At 44.4% G+C, this 20,778-nt stretch overlaps 1 protein-coding gene across 1 annotated transcript in view; it reads right to left on the bottom strand.

Annotated features, from left to right (window-relative positions):
* The window catches only part of OSBP (oxysterol binding protein), a 73,716-nt gene extending 54,824 nt beyond the window's left edge, over positions 1–18,892 (bottom strand). Inside the window, exons 1-2 of the mRNA XM_078857592.1 lie at positions 18,547–18,892; positions 7,953–8,164 (exon numbers count right to left, since the gene is read on the bottom strand). Of these exons, the coding sequence (XP_078713718.1) occupies positions 7,953–8,164; positions 18,547–18,668 (334 nt within the window). The 5' untranslated portion in view covers positions 18,669–18,892. The remainder of the gene's footprint in view (positions 1–7,952; positions 8,165–18,546) is intronic.
* Between the last annotated feature and the right edge of the window lie 1,886 nt (positions 18,893–20,778).

The following is a 20,778-nucleotide window of genomic DNA, read 5'->3' on the forward strand; positions in this document are numbered from 1 at the left end:
CGCCACGTTGAGCAGGGGCGGGTTGGTGAACGCGCTGGAGCGTCGATGCGGCAGCGCACGGGATCGGAACTGTTCACAAATTGCATTGTGTTGCGCTGCCCTCTGCTGCCCAACACATAGCCCCGGCAACCTATGACAACCTGTCATGAAGGGGTGGTCAACCATCCGTGCAGCATCTGACGAGATCGGGTGGCATTATGAAACGATTTGGTCACGGGCACTGACCAGCAATAGGTTCCCACCTATGCTGCCTAACAGACTGTTAATAATCTCCAGACAGTGTTTAAATGGCAAGAATGAATCACAAGCGACGACGGAACGGCAAACATCTATGATCCTAGTAACTGGTAGGGGGGGGGGTCAAGCCTCATCGCAGACTGAAGTTGCATCACCAAAAGGGCGTGCATTCGCGTTTTGTCAGCCAGGACTGCAGGTAACAGGGCATTGCACACGCATACTGCAAAAGTTTGGCAACCTGGAGCAGGGAAATACAATCCTTGCTATTAAATAAGTAAATAGGCACACATATAAATATTCAACCATTGGTATGCAGTATTAAGTACTGGGCTTGCAGTTTTAGCACAATACCGCAATTGGCAATGCAATGCAATGCGCCACGCCGTCTCAGTACCAAGGTCCCCATTTGAGAAAGATAAAACTTTGTTATCTTAAAAAAAAACCCTGTCCAAATTGTACATTCTACCAAAATGATGCAGCTTGGTCTAGAAAAAGCAACGACAACCACAAAAAAACAATGCTCTCCTGCGAGGTTAGCCCTTCGTGCTGTTCAATTTAAGGCTCGTAACATAATGATTGACAAAGTGTATATGCCAGTTCATGATATAGGTATTTTTTGTTAAACCCGCCACCACCCAACACAGCCAATTAGTAAGGGTGGTCACGTAAACAGATCATGCCACTTCGTTACTAGTACAGCACACCGGTGTGTTGGAGCAAATCCACAACATTTACAATCTGAGTACAACGATGTTTCGCCAGTAATTATAACGAGCATCATCAGGCGGCAGCCAGATTTGTATTATGGATGATATTGGTCGCGAAAGCCTCCGTGTTAAACTGTATATGCAGTTGTTGGTTGAAATTTTTTTTTTTAGCGGGCCATGTTTATTTGTATTGTGGTCAATTACTGAGATCGTGCTTAAAACTGGTTCGATCCTGTTGAACTGAAACCAGGTCATTTTAAACAGTTTGGTCACCATTTACCACGCAACGTATCTAAATGTTTCATCTTACGCACAGAACTGCGGTGTGCCCTACGACCATTTAGAAAAAAAACACGCAATCCTATTCTGCAAAACTCAACTCGTTTCTAATTGTGTTAACATACACAGGAGGACTATTCTCTTTACTCGAAATGACTGGTGCGTAAACCAAGGAACAATACGCACACCTCAAATCTATGCCAGGTAGCAAGCTGTAAGCTATCATTAGCAACAGCCTCTGCTGAATTTTTTAATTGCCCTGAATATATTACATCCTTGAAACATATAATTCATATCCTTTGTCTCTAACAAATAACTCGGTTTATCTGCGCTTATTTTAACTAAGTGCTCAAAATGAAATAATTACAGCGTCGTTGAAAAACTGCATTGTTTTTCATATGATAGTATTAGCCCATACGGTAGTTAGATTGAAAATAATAATCTACTACCTGCATGTCGAAACACAAACTGCCTGTAAATTAAATGCATGCCCTATCTCGGCCACCGTAAACCTCGTTCCGAAATAAGCACTTCCCACATTCAAACTTCAATAAATGTCCTCTGCTCATAACTACTGTGAACGACGCAAACGCTCAGCAGAAGAGGGTGAAAAGGTGGAAACAAAGAGAGGGGACCCTTCACACATTCTGATGGCTAAAAAAATGAGCACATCCCCACACCTCCGATTACCGCCACCTGCACCTCCGATTGGCACGTTTGGCTACGTACGGTGCGCGAAAGAAGTTCAATGTACATACACACACACACGGTACCTACCACAGAATCTTACCCGCTGTCATTGTTTTTACTTCACCGGCCCGCAATGACCAGCGAGGTCATCAAAACTACTCCATGAGAATCAACATGCCGGTTGGGAAGGAGGCATTCATACAGCAACGCATAACCGAACGGCAACTATATTATATTGTTATTGATACCGTATTATCGGGATTATAGGACGCTCCTGAAAGAAAGACCTCCCCAAAACCTGTGGCCATCTGGTGGCAATAAATTAAATATGGTTACAAAAACAAAGATCCCCCGTATCGCCTGAGCAGACTTGGAGAAAGTGCTGTTAGCGAGCAGCATCTATGAGGGCCGGCATGGCACACGAGGGGGCGGGTGGCCAGTACGACGCCCGGCCGCCTTTGTCTCCCTAGTGGCGATGTTTATACACACCGTACCAGGTACTCGTTTGAGGCAGAGTCGATCTAGGGGAGGCCCAGGACCGGTTCAGATAATCGTCACTGGTGTTCGCCGTGAAGCAGGAATTGAACGGACACAGACACATATCTACGGGACTATAAAATGTGCGTATTATAACCTGGGGAAAAGGGTATAATTAATTTATTTGGTTCATTGCCCTGCTGACTCAATGGCAAGTAAAAATAAACGCCATGACTTTGCAAAACGTGTTTCTTGTGTAGCGGGCACAGCAAGAACCGTCGGCTGTATTGATCACTGCACCTCCCACGTTCGCGGGACAGACATTGATCAAACTGTGCAAGACGCTCGTGTTTACTCATACATTGTTTACATTCCTTCACAATCTACTCATATGGTCTCATTTTATCCATCCTTGCTCATGTCCAATACTAACAAGTTACTCCTAATAAGCAGCGTGGTAACTGCTGCTTAATGGTCAGCTAATTCGTAGTACCGGATCTTATTTTCTATCTGTTAAATAGTCTCGATGTAGTGTTGAAGTGCAGTCTGCAAATTTATGTACAGCACGCTGAAATTAAATGTAGATATAAATACCCGAGTGCGGCCGATGGCAGCACGGTGCTACGAAGCCGGCGACCCGAGTTCGATTCCTGGCCACGGCTAACATCAGTGGCCGGTGGCATCTGAAACCGTTCGACCCGCACTGATCAGCGTGAGGAATCATGGATCAAACGACGCCCCCAAGATATGACACCGTCATTGCCATCCCTCAAGGTCCTGCGATACCATAACGTGTCCTCGCTCCTGCACGTGAACCGACCTCACCTCATCGCTCCACCACCACGGCGGCGGTCATCCTCTCGGGAGTGCTCTCTTCGTTAGAAGCCATTTCGTCACCGGTTTGATGCCACGGAGCGAGCAAGGGCTGGTAGATGGCCGCGGGTTTTACCGACATCGCCAAATCCAGAGGCCAGGGTGATGACGATAAAACTGAAGTGTTAAACAATTTTTTTTATTTTACTAGGTAAGGCCCACTGAGCTGTACAGCTCTTTTTCAGAAGCGACCTGGCCACAAATGATAGCTCGACCAAGTAGCTGATCATGAATAGCAGTCAAATATTCTAAACGCACGTTGATTCTAAATGTGGAAGGAAAAATCGGAGAATCCGCAGAAAAATCCATGCTACCACGGGGAGAACATGGAACCTCCAAATATACACGTTTTAGGGTCGGGATCGAACCCACAACCTCCTGTATACCAGGCGGGGTAGTTAACATCGCGCCACCGTGGTGCCCAGACAAGAGGCGACGTAAACCCATCTGTGCGGATCTTGGGGCGGTATTTCGCCATATAAATGGATTTCCTCCTACATGGAATATAATCATTAAAACATCCGTCTCAACCACATGGCATCCTACAAACTTTATAATGTAATCGACAATGAAACTAAACGGTCACGAATGCCACTGACCAAACATTCCAATAGAGTACCCTCCTGGAATAGTCTTGATACACGGATAAACTATCCTAGATATAATATATCATCATTATCAGCAGCAGCAGGATACTAAACCACATCATCATTTGAAGCAGTAGTGGTAGCGGGAGAAGCAGCAGTGGGTAGCGGCAGTTATCGGCAACAAAAGTAACAATCGGAAGATCATAATCCTCCTCTTATCTGTGACAATCTGCATGGAACAGGAAGAATCTACATGAGATTTTACAAGTCAATCTGGGATTCGTGGACATAGGGGTTATGGGCACACGTAGTTTCATTGCATCTACGATTAGCACGGTTGGCCACGTACGGTGCGAAAGAAGTTCAACATACGTATACATCAAAACTAGCTGTACTACCCAGCTTCGCCCGGGACTTGGATCCACCACGCCTGGCCGCCTTTGTCTCCCCAGTGGCAATGTTCACACACCACAGCAGTTACTTGATTGAGGCTGAGTCGCCCTAGGGGAGGCCCAGGACCGGTTCAAATAATCGTCACTGGCGGTGTCCGTTAGCGGGAATCGTACTAGGGTCGCCGGGTTCGTAGCGCAGCACGCAAACCACGACACTACAATGCGTTACGCTTCCACACGCGCGGGTCACGTGACAGATTTGACGTCACAGCTCACTTGTCGTGCAAAAAATATATGCATTATTGAGCTCCCCCCCCCCCCCCCCCCAAAAAAAAGTGTATTTTTATAATGTTTGCATGGTGTACAGTCTGGAAAGTACCCACATGGCGAATTTCAAGTTGGTTGCATGTCGGGAAGTACGCTAAACATTTTGAACAGACACACATTCACAACTTTGCCTTTTATATATATGGAGATAACAATTAGTTTGGCAGAACATTGTCAGGATAGTTAGTGTGTTGGCCTCAAGTAGAATTGTATCCAATGAAAGCATAACAAAAATACAGACAGCAAACATGCTTATGTAAACACAACTCCGCAATGTATTAAAGGAAACTGAGAAGCATAAAACCTGCAGCAGTGTTTCCGTTTTTTTTTTAAACAGAGGGATACATTTCAAATTCACTGGGCAGGTTTTCGTGCAGTCACCTCAAGACTCTCCCAGTAACCTTTGTGCACTGTGTGCAGAGCACGTTTTGCACATATCCTTGTTTAACTTAACTCGCCCAAAGTACACAACGGGAGCTCAATGAACTCTGAGAGTTGTGTGCTCGTCCACTAATCTGTAATGCTGAAATGCACACTTTGGAGACAAAGCGAGAGAGTTGGTGTTGGACACCAACTCTTTGAGGGAAGGTATTTCACTCTTGAAAAGAGATGTGCGAAAAATACTGCCGCGATTTAAAGCTTTCGTGACTGCAGGGATTCATCTTCTTGGTTCTTTCGGTAAAGTCACGTAGAAGGGAAGTAATAAAATAATAAAATAAAACATAACAAAATAATTCTCACGACGTTTCGGCCACAACGCAAGCAGCCGTCCTCAGGTGAAGACCAGGTCTGATGCTGTCTCCCCGACAGACCTGGTCTTCACCTGAGGACGGCTGCTTGCGTTGTGGCCGAAACGTCGTGAGAATTATTTTGTTATGTTTTATTTTATTATTTTATTACTTCCCTTCTACGTGACTTTACCGAAAGAACCAAGAAGATGAATACTGCCGCGCACAAAAATGCAAATTGCTCCACATTCACCGAGTTTTGTTACGAACTTTTTCAACTCATGACTTGGCCACTGTGCGTTTGTACATTCCTTGGCTCAAACCAGTTTGTAACTCATGTATTGTGAAATATGAATGTTGAATTAAATAAATAATCCCGCGTTGATGGTTTTTTTACACGCTTATATTTAACTCACTCTGTCTGTTGTTGTTGTCGTTGTATCCTCAAATCGTGTAACTCAATTTTAACCCACTTCCCAATGTGGTATTAACTGCAAACTTGGCATACTTATGTCATACTGATGACAATACTATATTATATCATAAAAAATAAAACAAATATTTTTTAACATTCTTTTTTATATGTTATGTGTCGGCTTGGGTCTAATTATCCACGCTCAACTGACGTTGGCTGCAAAATGACCACGGTCCCTTACGTTGTGGCAAGCTTCGGGACCACTTCCTGGAGTGATGGAGTTCTGCCATTACTAGTACGGTACATTTCATTAAAGCTTGTTTAAAAAAAACTTTTTTTAAATATTACTTATTTCTTTTTCTGCACCGTATCATTTTGCATCTCTTCAAGCCATTGTCGCATATCCAGAAAGTGACAAAGATTTCTCTCATGTAGCTATTTGTGCAGGTGCTGTCAGTGAGCATCTATTAAGGCTGGCCACAGCGCATGACGGAGTGGTGATTGGTCAGCAACCATGCCCAGCCGCCTTCATCGCAATTGTACTCAAGCTTACATACCCGAAACAGTTATTAATTTATGCCCGTGTCAACCTTGAGGAGGTCCTAAACTATTTCATCGACCACTTGCCGCTGAAGTTATACTTGGCTGGAAACAAAATAAAAACCACAGGATGTTAGCCAATGTGCCACCACTCCCCCACAAAAAAAATGCTTACACCCGCTGCTCGTGGTAGCAAAGTATTTCAGTAGGTGGCTGGATTAACAGTAGGCATGTGACAATTCACACGCACGTGGAGATTGATGATTTGCCACAAATTAGCATTGGCTTCGATAACAATTTTTTTCATACATTCTCGTCTTGTGCTATACCATTTTGTTGTGTATTATTTCTTGGTGTGTTATGTCATTCTACTTATTTGTACACTCCATTCGTCTAAATGTAATACTGCATGGAATTGGCATATCATTTCCACACATCCCATATGGTTCTATGCATGTACCATGTAAGCGTCGATTTTAATCGGTAAAATGGATTAAATACAAAACCAATTCCGTATAAATGACAAGACACTTAATAGGAGATGGTAAACAGAGCCAAAAAATAATGAGACTTTTTAAACCACACCTTGACACCAAATTGTGAAAACATACCAAATCGTTGAGAGGATAAAATGGTTCGATGGAGCAGAATGAAAATAAACAAAATATTTCAGGCCTTTATCAATCCACTGCTGGATGAAGGGCTCTCTAGGCTGCAGCTATAAAAAACTAAAAGAATATATATTTTACCAGGAAAGGCCTACTGAGCTGTACAGCTCTTTTACAGAAGCGACTTGGCCACAAATGATTGGCCAACAAAATGGCTTATCACGTGGAAATGCATCGCAGCCAAATACTCTAAACAAGCGTTTTTAATTGTGGAGGGATAAACCGGAGGGTCCGGAGAAAAAATCCACGCGACCATCGGGAGAGAGACACGCAAACTCCAAATGTAGAGGCGTCAAGCTCGGGATCAAATCCATGACCTCCTGTAAACCAGGCGAGATAGTTAACTCATCACTACACTGATCATTGTAGATTGGCAAAGGTGGGGGAAGAGTGGGGGGCATGACTGCTTCAGATATTACTCATCAATCAATGTACCATTGGGCAGAAATCGATACACTACTCTGAACAGCTCACACTGTGGCATCAACTATGACTGCTGGAAGTGGGAGCCTAATGAATGCAGTCACTCCAGTCACCTGCTCATCGGCGGTCAGTCAGCTCATTATCACCGTTCTGTCATGACTCCCATGAGCATTGTTCCCATGAACTTAACCCATTGATTCCTCCACTCGTGCTATGAGGACTCGGGCCTATCAAGCTGACCGATTCGTCTAATTCATGGGGCGTTCAACCATCACCTCTGATTAGCACGGTTGGCAACGTACGGTGTGAAAGAAGTTCAACACGCATACATACACCAGACTGCAAGTAAAAACGCCTTCTCTTCTTGCTATCCTTCCTCAAACTCTTCAAACGCTCAAACTCCCTCCTATCATCTCTATGCCCCAAGTTCTTACAACATTGCACATTTCAAAAAAACACGTTTGCATTAATCTAAAACACCTTCATTAGCACTTTCGCGTTGTGGGCTTTTTTAACCTACGCTCAGCAACCGCCGTAACAAAAAAAGATTTCTATCTGCACGGCATTGCCCCGCACATGACTCGATCACACATGCCCTCTCCCACACACCTGACTCGGCCTGCATCATGCGAATGGCCTTGGCTTTGGCGAGCTCCAGGGCGGTGACCCAGCGCTGGCGTTCCACCTCGGAGCTCGCCTTCAAGTGGTATGTCTGCGTGCCGCCATTGGACACCACGATGTTGCACGAATCCTCCGTGTCGATGTACGCGCCCGCCAAGTTGATGGTTCCTCGACATGTGTGAGCCATCTCCGCCTGGGTCCTGAAAACACACACACGCACACATAGCCTTGAACAGACTGTTGGAGCTGGTGCTCTGGAGCGTGACCTATTAAGGCCACCCACAGAACACGAGGGGGGGAAGGGGGGGTCCGTGTGGCAAACGCCATGTGTGTCCGCCTTTCGTCTCCCCATTGCTGATGTTTACACACCCCCCACCACTACCCCCCCCCCCCCACCGGTAAGGTACTCATTTAAGGCTGAGCGATCCTAGGAGATGTCCACGACTGGTATAAATACAGTATGTTGGCCATGGCCGGAAAATAATATCCACATAATAATGAATTACAACACCTAATGATAGAATAGAAAATATACACTTCATAACGAATAACTCCCCATGTATCACTGGCCGATAAGAAATGGCAGTGAGACAAGGTACAATGGATTGCCTGTTTCAGTGAAGCGATACAAAAGGCCTTGGATGACCAACCTCAGGAGGAACAATGCAGTCTCTGTTGTAGTCCCTCAAACACCCTACACCCCTATATTGCCACATCATACCCACTATCAAAAGCACACTTGCATTACCCAGCTGCATCCCAGGCACACAGAGCCGAAGCATTCATGAGCACCGTCACTGAAAGTAACACAAACCGAACTGGATCCTAAACTACATTATTCAACGTTATTATGCACTCCACTGCAGCACCTACTGGTTAAGTTTTTTTTTCTTCCAATAAGTCTTCTCTACGAAGCACATTCATTTGTCAAAGCACTTATAGCAAAAGTGCACTTCGTGAATATTTAATAAGTTCCCTTTCATGCGGGGTACGCCGTCGACAGAAGACCCGGGCATAACACACCATGGCTGACCATCGACCAAGCCCACCACCAACAAGTCATTCCCACGAAGCCAGAATGGAAGCAGAGATGCACTCAAACCCTAAACAATTTTGTTTACTTTCGCGGGCAAGAATGGAGCAAGGTGGGACACTTAACCAGGGGTTTTACGGCACGGGGGCCCTTCCCCGATAGCCATTTGAAGTGGCAAAAATCCTACAACACTTTAAGAGGATATTATGTCCTTCCACACGTCTCCCTTTGCCTGTTAGTATGACTGAATGTTGTTGCGAGTTATTCAATAGATTTTATGTTCGGTTTTTTTACCTTTTGGGGTGGGTTTTTTTTATTAACCAAATAAATATCAGCTATAATACAGTTGTTTTTTTTTATCAGCTCTTGGCTCGGTTAGTATTTTGCCAGAAGAATTAGCAAATGTGACGATTACAAATGAGTACAACGCTTAGGAAGACTAAAGTATTCAAATGGAATTGTACAGGTGTAATTTCAAATATAGCTCAAGTATGTATGTTGAACTTCTTTCGCACCATACGTAGCCCACCATGCCAATCGGAGGTGCGGGTGAAAGACAACAAACTAAACACAACAAGCAATTGTAAATAAATTAGTTTTCAATCTAGATTTTAAAGTGCACAGCTCCAGTGGCTTCCTAGGTAGCGACTTGTGCTTTGTTGTAATAAATCTAATGTTGATCCCGAAAGAAAAGGTCACTTAATTACAGATGTCACAATTGAATAAGTAACAAATGCCCTCCTTTGCAGTAGGATTTTAAGGGCTGCCTTTCTGAACCAAACTGAATAACTTGAGAGGCATCACCAAACAAGCGTGACGACCAGGTGTTGGATGAAAAACGACTAAATATTTAAACACTACTTAAATACGTGAGCCATTGAATGATGCCTCAATCATTCCTAAAAAAAAAAGGGAAGCTAAATAGTTCTTGAAGAATTGAAGACCCATTACCATTTCATTATATGTACGTAGAGTGTTCACAATAATCACGGAGAACTGTATATTAAACAATTTAGAAGCTAACCATTCACACGCGCAGCAGACTGGATTTAGAAATATTTCTCTACCATTAATTAAGCACAATAATATTCGAGAAAAAATAATTATCTGGTACCAACATGCCTGGCTTGAGTACAAAAATCATAGGATTTGGTGAAAACCGATGAAGTCATTCATAGTGCACACAAACGAAGGCCTTGAAAAGGAAACATAAATCATCAAAAGCTTGTAGATGTGCTTTCGATGAGAGGCGTGATATTTACTGCTTAGCTACGCTTGGGCAGGACACGTCGCTCGATGGCCTATGGACAAGTTGGACGAGGCTAGCGAAGGGATGGCAGCCAAGCGAGGGATGCCACCTGAGAGAAGACTACTGCGGAGATGGAGGGACGGAAGCGATTTATGTGCCAGAGCAAGATTAATTATGGCATCCAAGACGTTGAGGAATTAGACAATGGCCTAGGGAGGTCTTCACTCAGCAGTAGATAGATTATAGATCATGATGATGAGGACTTCAAACTGTACTTCCATCAGATGTAATATTATGCGAAAAGAGTTGCAATTGACCAGTTGTTATGGTATCGAGTTGGCCAAACTGATATCGCTGGTAACACATTCTCAATAAGCAGGACAAAAACAATATAAATAAACGATAAAAATTATCACAGCCGGGAGATAAAATTAGGGATAAAGTATTCTTTATTGCGCTGTACGATTGCACTAAAGAAGAAAACATTTACTTTAACTGTATGCAATACATGTGTGCTTGTGACATGGCAATTAGCACACTTCATCACGATCCTGGTGTATTCAGAACATGCACAACCATTGCCAATTGGCCCGAGCACCCTCGAGATCCACTTCGCCTAAAATCAGCAACTGGTGGGCATGTAATGAAGCATAGCTTAAAAAACAATCTTAAAATCACAGTTCACGCATCAAGTCATGCAAGTCGATTGCAGTGGTGGATGGCGAGCCCAGAGGTCAAGAGCACTGAGCTAGCGCCACTGAGATGCTGCGTTAGAATCCAAGAAACCAGCTGTGATTAAACCGAGTTCTCAAGTGGCGTGAGTTGACAATCTCAGGCTTGTCACCAATGACTTCGCAAATCCAAAAAAAAACCCCATCGAATGTGCTCAATATCGGTCGACGGAAATGTGATAAATATTACTCGTAGTGGCAGAATGAAAGTGAAAGTGCTGCTTTTGTGGGCCGTTCTCGGACACAAAGGGTTGTGCTGCTCTGCGAGAGATCCAAACGGATACTTCATCCCATGACATAACACCCAGAGCAAACTTGGGTTCAATTTAGAATTCGTTTTTATTACCAAAGAACCGATTGCAGAATGCACAATTGATACTAAGTACACGTATGACAATGTAATGCATGTGCGAACTTAGCAAGAGAAACGCTGTACACACGGTACAAGAAAATGGGAAACAAAAACAGGAGTGTGCCCCTAACTGCTGCAGTGCTTGTCAACACCAGCCCTGGAAACACATATGGTTGGACATGCCGCTGTCAACACCAACTCCTCGTGTACCACGTTGGCCTTTACTAAGCAATGCACCAAATAACGTCACTTGGCCTAAAGGTTTACATGTGGTTCAATGGAGGACCTGAATACGGTACATTTGATAAAGCATTGCAGTACATTCATCACAAAGCTACAAGTATATTTAATAATCTTACTGCACTTGGAAAAATTAAGGCCACTTAATTTTTCAGTTGTTTAAAAACATCAAATGTCACCTATGGTGAGTCACGCTAATTGTTCACATTTTATTTTATATACTGTCAATTACTCAAGCGTGCGTTTTTGAACTGGTTTGAATGACAATGGCTGTGTATATTTGTGGTCACATTTCACTCACGGTTCAAAAACCAGGTAGCTCTGGATTTATCCCAAACCCACCAGTGGCATCGACATACCAGACTGATACGGCCTAATTATTTTAAGCGCACATGCCACGTGTTATTAAGGTAATCTGAAACGCAATTTTTGCAACGTAAACAATGTAAGGAAGTTGAACATTTGCAATTTTGGATGTAACATCGATGGATTGTTACATTGGAAGACCATGACAGACGGTGACATCAGGCTTGGGAGGCCTTCATCCAGCAGTGGATAGATAATGGCTGATAAAGAGGATGATATGTCAATATTACATTTCGGCTAATAGTGAACAAAAATGTGCAAAGGTGTCAAAACGACTATTTATTTACTATTTACGATAGTTCTTTTGCAGGATAAGGCCCACTGAGTTATGTAGCTCTTTTCCGGAACCGACCTGGCCACAAATGATAGCTCAATAATGTGGCTTATCATGTGGAAATGTATAGCAGCTAAATAATCTAAACACATCTCGATTATAAATGTGGATGTAAAAACCAGAGGACCTGAATAGAAATACACTCGACCACGGGGAGAGACACACACAAGCTCCAAATATACAGGCATCAGGGTCAGGATCGAACCCACGACGTCCTGCATACCTGGCAAGGTATCTAACATCTCGCCAACGTGGTAAAAAATTATCTGAAAATGTATATTATTTTATATCAAGAGTGCAATGACAAATTCCGACAAACCATCAAATCACAGGAGTGGTGAACCACTACATTTTGTAATGAACAAAATAAACTTGAGCAAAGGAAAGAATATAAAGTAAAATCTGAGGTAACAAATGTTACATGTGACATCAAATCGAGCAGCCTGGCAGTGACTCCTCTAGTGTCTATCAGCACTGACACATGAATTGGGTACAATATTACCATTCTAGATTTGAAGTTTACTTAACAGTAACTTAGCTTCACTTTTGTTCAGCTTAAATTCCGCCCCGTTTTAACTCAATGGCCATCTACTGCATCATAAAAATTATGTCACCAGCTTATCACCCCAACCCCCGCGGACCATCCTGGCTCCTCCCCCCCTTCTTAACCGAACACGTTCCTTCGGAGTGGGCAGGTAGGAACTTGGTTGGCCAGCGCATTCGTGCACGGCAGAAAGCTCGCGGTCACGTGACGCACTTCAACCAATCCGGGAGCGTACTACATGTTTGGGGGGGGTCTATGCACGACAGACAAATAATCCCTGGTGGGCAGTGTGGAACTGTTGTTCCTACCTGTATATATAATCTCGTGTCTCTTAGAGCTCTCTTCACTTGATACAGTAATTTTGCTGTGACAGTTCCACCTGAAGACGGAAGCTTGTGTTGCCTCCGAAACGTCGTGATTTATAATTTTTTTACCTACGTGACTTTACCGAAAAAACCTAAGAGTACAATATTACCAGTCCATATTCTAAGAATACAATACTTAATACAACTATTTCCATGCCATGATCCACATTCAAGCTAATTGTATTCCAAAATAAGTTCATTTCACAAAACCTATTGACCAGACAGAATAGAATCACGTCTGCTCTTCACGCCTAACCATACCGATTTACTGTACAGGAGACCTTTTTTTTACCGTCCAATATTTTACATTAACTATTTTAAAATGCACTACTTTCATAGCAGATACAATAGTTTAAATTATAAATAGTGTCTTTAAAAGTGCAACCTTGTATTTGTACATAGTACTCACTCAGAACCATTAGCTATTTCCCAAAAAAAGTTTTAAGGCAAAGTTAAACGAGTTAAACTAAGGAAACACTACCTATCGGACTTCAGCAGGGGAGAGAGCAATGCAAGCACATTGTGTGCAAAAGAGAGAAGGATGATTGCATCGCGAGACCATCATAGCGAGGGGAGGCCCTTCATCCAGCAATGGAAAAATCATGAAAATTAATTACATAAGTGGTAACTACTTTTAGTTAAATGACTGCATACAATGTACATTTCTTTAGCCATGCATAGTCGTGGACTGTTGGTGCACTGATGGTGCTTTCCAACTAAGGTAGAAAGCAAGAATGCATTAGCTCTGTCAGTCTGACCATTTGTCTGCAGCAGTGGTCCACGATAACTCTCGAGAAGGTAAAGATGATCCAAGGTAAATACATTTTTATATAAAGTTTTGTTGTGTTGCTATTGGGGACTTTCCCTACACAAAACTATCCAAGTTGACCCGAGGGTTGCCTACAATTTGGCAAAAACAACCACAGATAAATAGAGAAGATTTTTCGGCCACCCGGATGACATTACAAGCCATGCACGTGCCTTGCCATTATGCACGCCATCGTCTCACATCATATGATGCGCTGTGTGACGTCATATCGTTAGACGGCATGCAATGTAACATTTATCATCACCGTCAACCACAATCAATCCACTTCTGGATCATGGCTTCCACACGCCGCCGCCACCATCTCTCAGCGATGGTAGGAATCCACCTCGCCACCGGTTCACAGGTTGATTTCATCGACAACTGACTTTCAATTCAGTCTCTGTTCCTGAAGAAACTCCTCCGGGTACAGTGGAGCAAAGCGTTTGACATCATGCCAAACAACACACGGTACAACCTGAAAACACACATCCAGCATAATTGCAAAAACCCACGCAGCAGTAGCTTAAGTCTGACAGCTACACTGGAAATGTTTTTCTTCGTCAGACACTGTACATAGTTCACACAAATAGCATTACTCTCTCCCTGGGGGGTTGAGACCAATACAAAAGGTCACAACTATGACACTGGGCAAACCAGTTCATTTACATCATAATTGACTTAAATGCCTTTGAGGCAGTAGGACAAATTCTGAACTGTCTACCAGAAACCAAACCCAGGCCCTTTGTTGTGTTGTTCTACACTCTGTCATGAGCACAGCGCATAAAGGGTTTTTGAGGAAGTGGCAGAAAGCTAAAAGGTTGCCTCCCTTGTAAAATGCCATACTTATGAAAATAAGGTGCCATACCATTCTTTAGAATAATTCTAGTGGGTGAAGACCGCCAACTTCAGTGCTTCGATAACTTGTCGCGATCCGGGTAGCAGTTCGATTCGAGAATCGATTATTGATTTTGTGTATACAGTATCCTGGTGAATAAAGTGGCCTCTAGTAACAAAGAGCTAATGTACACCAATCTATATGATATATACAAATCAGAGGATTCGTACACACACACTTTGACGCATGTATCGCAGCATAAACATCGATATTAATTGATGGATCCATGCATCTTTACAACAGTAATCAGCAACAATTGAATCAATTGCAAGTCATAAATAAGGCTAACGTTACCTTCTTATTTACTTCTTAGTTGATTTGTTAAGAGGGGAAGGGACCGAGCTTCCTTATTCGGACAAGCACCACTCACCAAGTGGCACATACAGGAGTGGGTTCACCTGTACAGGAGATAGTGTACTATGTTGCACACCAATGCATACCTGTCAACCCATATGGTTTACCCCGTATTCTTGTACAATCCAGGGAATTTGAGTTTTCAGGTCCATACGGCGTACAGCCGTTTCAATACGGGCAATAAAATGTTTTTGTCTGTTTGTGTCTCCCTTGTGATGGGATAAACGTTAAGATTTACAAGGGCACGAGGTGACCAATAAGGTCTGAATTGGTCTGTAATAAGGTAGGCACTGATCAGGGGTTGACAGATATTTTAATGTGACATTGTAATGAAGCACCAGCCATAAAGTAAATCTTCACGTTTTACTAGCTCCCCCAGTGAACGGCGGCTCAGATGTGCTGTTAAATATAATATTTAGGAATTATCACACCCTCGTTGTGGTTTACAAATGATCTAAATACAAGTCACCATCTTTTTGCTCACAGTTTTTTTTATCTTGTGTTTAGAAAAGAGATGCACCGTCAGTAATTCCCATGCAAAGGACAGACAGACGTATACATAAGGGAGTACAGTATTTAAAGAAACTTGGTCATATGTGCAACTGATGAGTTGTTTATAAGAAATTCCAGAACTTTGAGTGTGTTCAGGATAACATGAAGGTTGTTAGTGTAACCACAAACAAGGCTTAGCTGTTTGCACGTCTGGAATAGGGTTAGGTTGGCACTCTAAAGGAGTCACCAACTTTACCATGAGCTAAAATTTCTGCCACTTACTATAAATAGATGACATGATGCCTTTAGACCGTTGACTTTCATCAGCCCCATCAACATTGTTTTACTACTTTACTACATATTCTGTCGTACCATCCTGCTATATTTTGTTGTAACTTGCATTGGAAGCCACTGACCTAGAGTACCACTTTTCAATTATTTGCTGCTTACTCAATAACACTTGATGACACGCGGATATTTAGAGAAACTGTTAAATTGTTTACACACGTCTAATACGAAATGTAAAAAGGATGACTCTGTTTCGCAAGAAGCAAAATCGATTTCGAAAACAATAAATGCAATGAAAAACGCATCGGCGACTGCCTGTTGCTGTATTATTTTTAAACAAGTACCAATATTCATCTATGCTCTACGATCCCCATCTTCACCGATTCACACAAACCAGCATGGTGAAGCATGGTCAAATAAAACCACATTACCCATATGGTGTGGGGAGGGGCCCTAATTCATCAGCGGATTGATAAAATAGGCTGTACACGTGAACATATATAATGCACAGTACAGTAGTGTTATTTTTGTTTAATTATGGAAGACACTCTATTGCTCTTATAAGCAATTCTTGCAGCAAATTGTATTAAGTGTTGCAAAAAAAACTATGCCACCGTGGCTTATTCTAGAAGGCATGGCAGCTGGCACTGTGGATAGGGGTGGCATATGCAGCACAATACTGGATATGCATCATGGTAAATACTCTTTAATTTTTCTAGATACTGTATCAGTAGACCTCATAATTCGTCCCAAGATGCGTATTTACTTGTTAGTGTAAAAGGTACGTGCTTGTGTTTGCGCATGACAAGACTGGTGACGATGGTGGTTGGCACCTGGACTCATGTTTGGGCAATGGACAATAAAAACGAGGATGATGAGTGTGTGCTGGCCAAAGTGCGTGGGTGTAAAGGTTGAGCATGTGGCCAAGCATACACGTGTTTCCCCAACAGGAACCTTGCATATTACATGGTGGCGTTTGTGCGTTTTAAGAATCCAGTGAGACTCTCTCGTTTTGCTGAACACGTCCATCATAAATCCACGGCCCTCCCTCCCTTGCTGTCTCTTCAGTAGAAGTCCTTGGTTCGATTTCCTGGCTGTTACTCCATCACCATTCTTGAGGATTTGCCATCAACCATTCGACGCGATGTGTACTGCCGAAGCCAACGACTCTTCTCAACAGTTTGAATGATGCCATTATAACCTGTACACGTGTTCTCCGATGCACGGTGTTTCCTCTTCATGATTTCTCAGTGCAATAATTTCAAGCATGCGTCTTCACCATGCTTCGTTGACCACCCATTTTTTTGGTGTTCGCTAAAACAGTATCAATAATCAATCAGAGCACAATTCTTCCTGGAGGTCACAAAAACAACACTTTGGCTTTATGATCGATCAAATATTGGGGTGCGGTACAACTAAGTGTGCTTGGCGAGTTACGAAACTAAAAGTAAACTATTTATTATATCAGGTAAGGCCCACTGGAGCTCTGTATAGCTCTTCTTTTTCAGAAGCGACCTGGCCACAAATGATGATCTCAACTTATGGCTTACCGTTTGGAAATGTATTCGCGGCCAAACACTTGATTCTAAAATGTGGAGTGTAAAAAAACCCACAGAGGACCCGGAGAAAATATTCACGCGACCACGGGTAGCGAGGGAAAGAAAGATAGACACCACAAACTCCAAATGTACAGCAGGGCATCATCAAGGGGGTCGAGATCGACCCCACGACCTCCTGTATACCCGGCGAGGCAGTCAACATCTCCTAGCCACCGTGTGGGTATCAGACAGGTCAGGTCAAGCATGCAGTATCACGGACTGGCAGGGCGTTAAACCCAACATACCGTAATGTATCTAATGTTAGAAAAAGAAGAGGGGGGGGGGTGTGGGAAGTGAAAACATTAAAAACACCACGACAGCGCTTCCACGTCACCCGCACGGCGCTGACCGCTCGCCCCGTCTCCAAAGCGGGCAGGGGGCTGCCTATCCCAGACCACCACCACCATCATCGTCAAGCCACCATACGACGTCGAACGAATACACACAAACAACCATCACTTACAAATGTTGGACCCCAACCCCAAGACACACACAGACACACACACAGATAGGGGGGGTTGGTGCTAGGCAGTGACAGAGAGGGGGGCTGCCTATCCCAGACCGGCTCCACCACCACCACCATCGTCAAGCCACAATACGACGTCGAGCGAATACACACAAACAACCATCACTTACAAATGTTGGACCCCAACCCCAAGACACACACAGACACACACAGATAGGGGGGGTTGGTGCTAGGCAGTGACAGAGAGGGGGGCTGCCTATCCCAGACCGGCTCCACCACCACCACCACCATCGTCAAGCCACCATACGACGTCGAGCGAATACACACAAACAACCATCACTTACAAATGTGGGACCCCCCCAACCCCCAAGACACACACAGACACACACACACTAGAGGGGGGGGTTGGTGCTAGGCAGTGACAGCTCAAACAGCGAGCGGGTAGGTCAAAGCAGCACTTGATGTACCTGTAGTAGGAGAGCAGGCCATTGCTGAGCACAAACCATCGCTTCTGGTAGCCCTTGATGTAGTTGGTCCACTTGAAGAGCCAGCCCTTGTACGTGTCCGGCCCGCTCTTGAGGTCGCTCATGTTTTACTGGTGGTGGGGTCAATCGCCGCCGCGCCCCGTGTCACTTGTGTGTGTGTGGTTGTGTCTCTGTGTGTGTTTCTCGGCCTCCCTCTGTGTAATGAGAAGGAGGAGGACTGGGGAGGAGGAAGAGGAGGAGGAGGAAGGGGGGGTGGGTGAGGGAGCCGCGGCGAGCCCGGCAGTCGGTGCGGGCAGAGAAGGAGGCCGCCGCTTCAGGCCTCGCTGCTGCTGCTGCTGCGTCACCACGGGGGGCGGGGCCAGGCGACTCGGGGGGCGGAGCCAGGCGCCGCGCGTCATCAACACGCGGCGCGCACTCTCCACCAAGCGCGCGCCGCGCCGCGTGACACGCGCAGCGCTGTTACACGTGCCACTAATACTACTACTACTACACGTGCCATTACTACTACCACCACTACTACTACTACACGTGCCACTAATACTACTACACGTGCCATTACTACCACTACCACCACTACTACATCACCACTACCACTACTACACCACCACTACTACACCACCACTACTACACGTGCCACCACCACTACTACACCACTACTACTACACGAACCACTAATACTACTACACGTGCCATTACTACAACTACTACACGTGCCATTACTACTACATGTGCCATTACTACTACTACACGTGTCATTACTACTACTACACCACCACTACTACACTACTACTACACGTGCCACTAATACCACCAGCCCACAGGGGATTATTGTGTCCGTCTGTCGTGAATCCAAAAATGGGAGGGGAGGGGCTGGGTGGGGGTGGGAGGGGTGGGGCTGGGTGGAGAGGGGCTGGTCACCCCGTGGTGCCCTTATAAAACTCAACGTTTCACCTACTCACGCCGGCTTGTGCCCGCCCTCACAGTCGGGCATATTTGCGGAATACACCACGCCACCGTTGACCCTGGCCATTGACCGAGCAACCCAACGTTCCTACCAGCTCCCTCCGCAGGAATGTGTTTATGTATGCAAGAACATCGAACAATACTGTAATCGCATCCCTGCATTGCACTGAGATTTTTCTCGCTTGGCAGGAGACATGTAACCGGTCGCGCTGGTTTTGATATAAAATTAAAATCCCCAACCGCGACGTGGAACCCAAAATAATGGCGTGCGTGTTGGTATCTGTTACATTATCACGCGTAAAAAAAGTGGTAAATAAATCGTTCTCAGTCGATCCATTCACACCAGAGGTGGGACAAAGTCATTGTTATGCAAGTCCAAGTCGAGTCGCAAGTCATCAAATTCATGACTCGAGTCTGACTCGAGTCCAAGTCACATGACTCGAGTCCACATCTCAGAGGTGGGACAAAGTCATTGTTATGCAAGTCCAAGTCGAGTCGCAAGTCATCAAATTCATGACTCGAGTCTGACTCGAGTCCAAGTCACATGACTCGAGTCCACACCTCTGATTCACACCTCCCAAAGGATGCAACACTCTTCTCACAACACTGCTTTTCGACGCGGCGATGAGAAGTTTAGCAGCGTCAAACCGCGAAAAAAGACAGGTAAACCGTGTACGGCAAGTCCTCGCTTAACGAGTGTTCACACAACGCGTTTTCGATTTAACGCGGTACTTTTCGCACGTGGAACGCGCCCGTTATGACGCAGTTTATGAGCAGTCGACGACGAACTACTTGAGCTACGCAGCCGAGCAGTATGGTAGTTGTATAAGAATGATACAGAACGCAGTGTACCTTCATCTTCAAGTCTTTGTCCCACCGTGGGATGACTGTGGGATGATTTTATAATGCACGTTATCCGTACAGTGTATAGCCAAAACACGCGTTGGGCAAGGTTTTCCTGTAAACGCAATGCGGGTCACATGGCATGTACGTGAGTCATGATGGGAGTCGTGCCTTCCTGCTGTTTGGGGAGCAGCATGCAGTGTGTGTTATTTCTATATGTGCAATAACTGTCACAAGTTGCTTAGCTTGGCTTAAAAGTAAATGTATTTATTCAACAAAGTAGAAAAGGCGGATAGATTTTTTTTTCTCTCGATCGTTTGCGTGTAGGACAAGTTTTTTTGTATGGACACATTTGCAGGGGGTTTAATGTTCAATGAAATATTAGCACGTATTAAAACAAGTGGTAAT

This window comes from Lampetra fluviatilis, chromosome 6 (assembly GCF_964198595.1).
Source record: "Lampetra fluviatilis chromosome 6, kcLamFluv1.1, whole genome shotgun sequence".
NCBI classification, from domain to species: Eukaryota; Metazoa; Chordata; class Hyperoartia; order Petromyzontiformes; family Petromyzontidae; genus Lampetra; species Lampetra fluviatilis.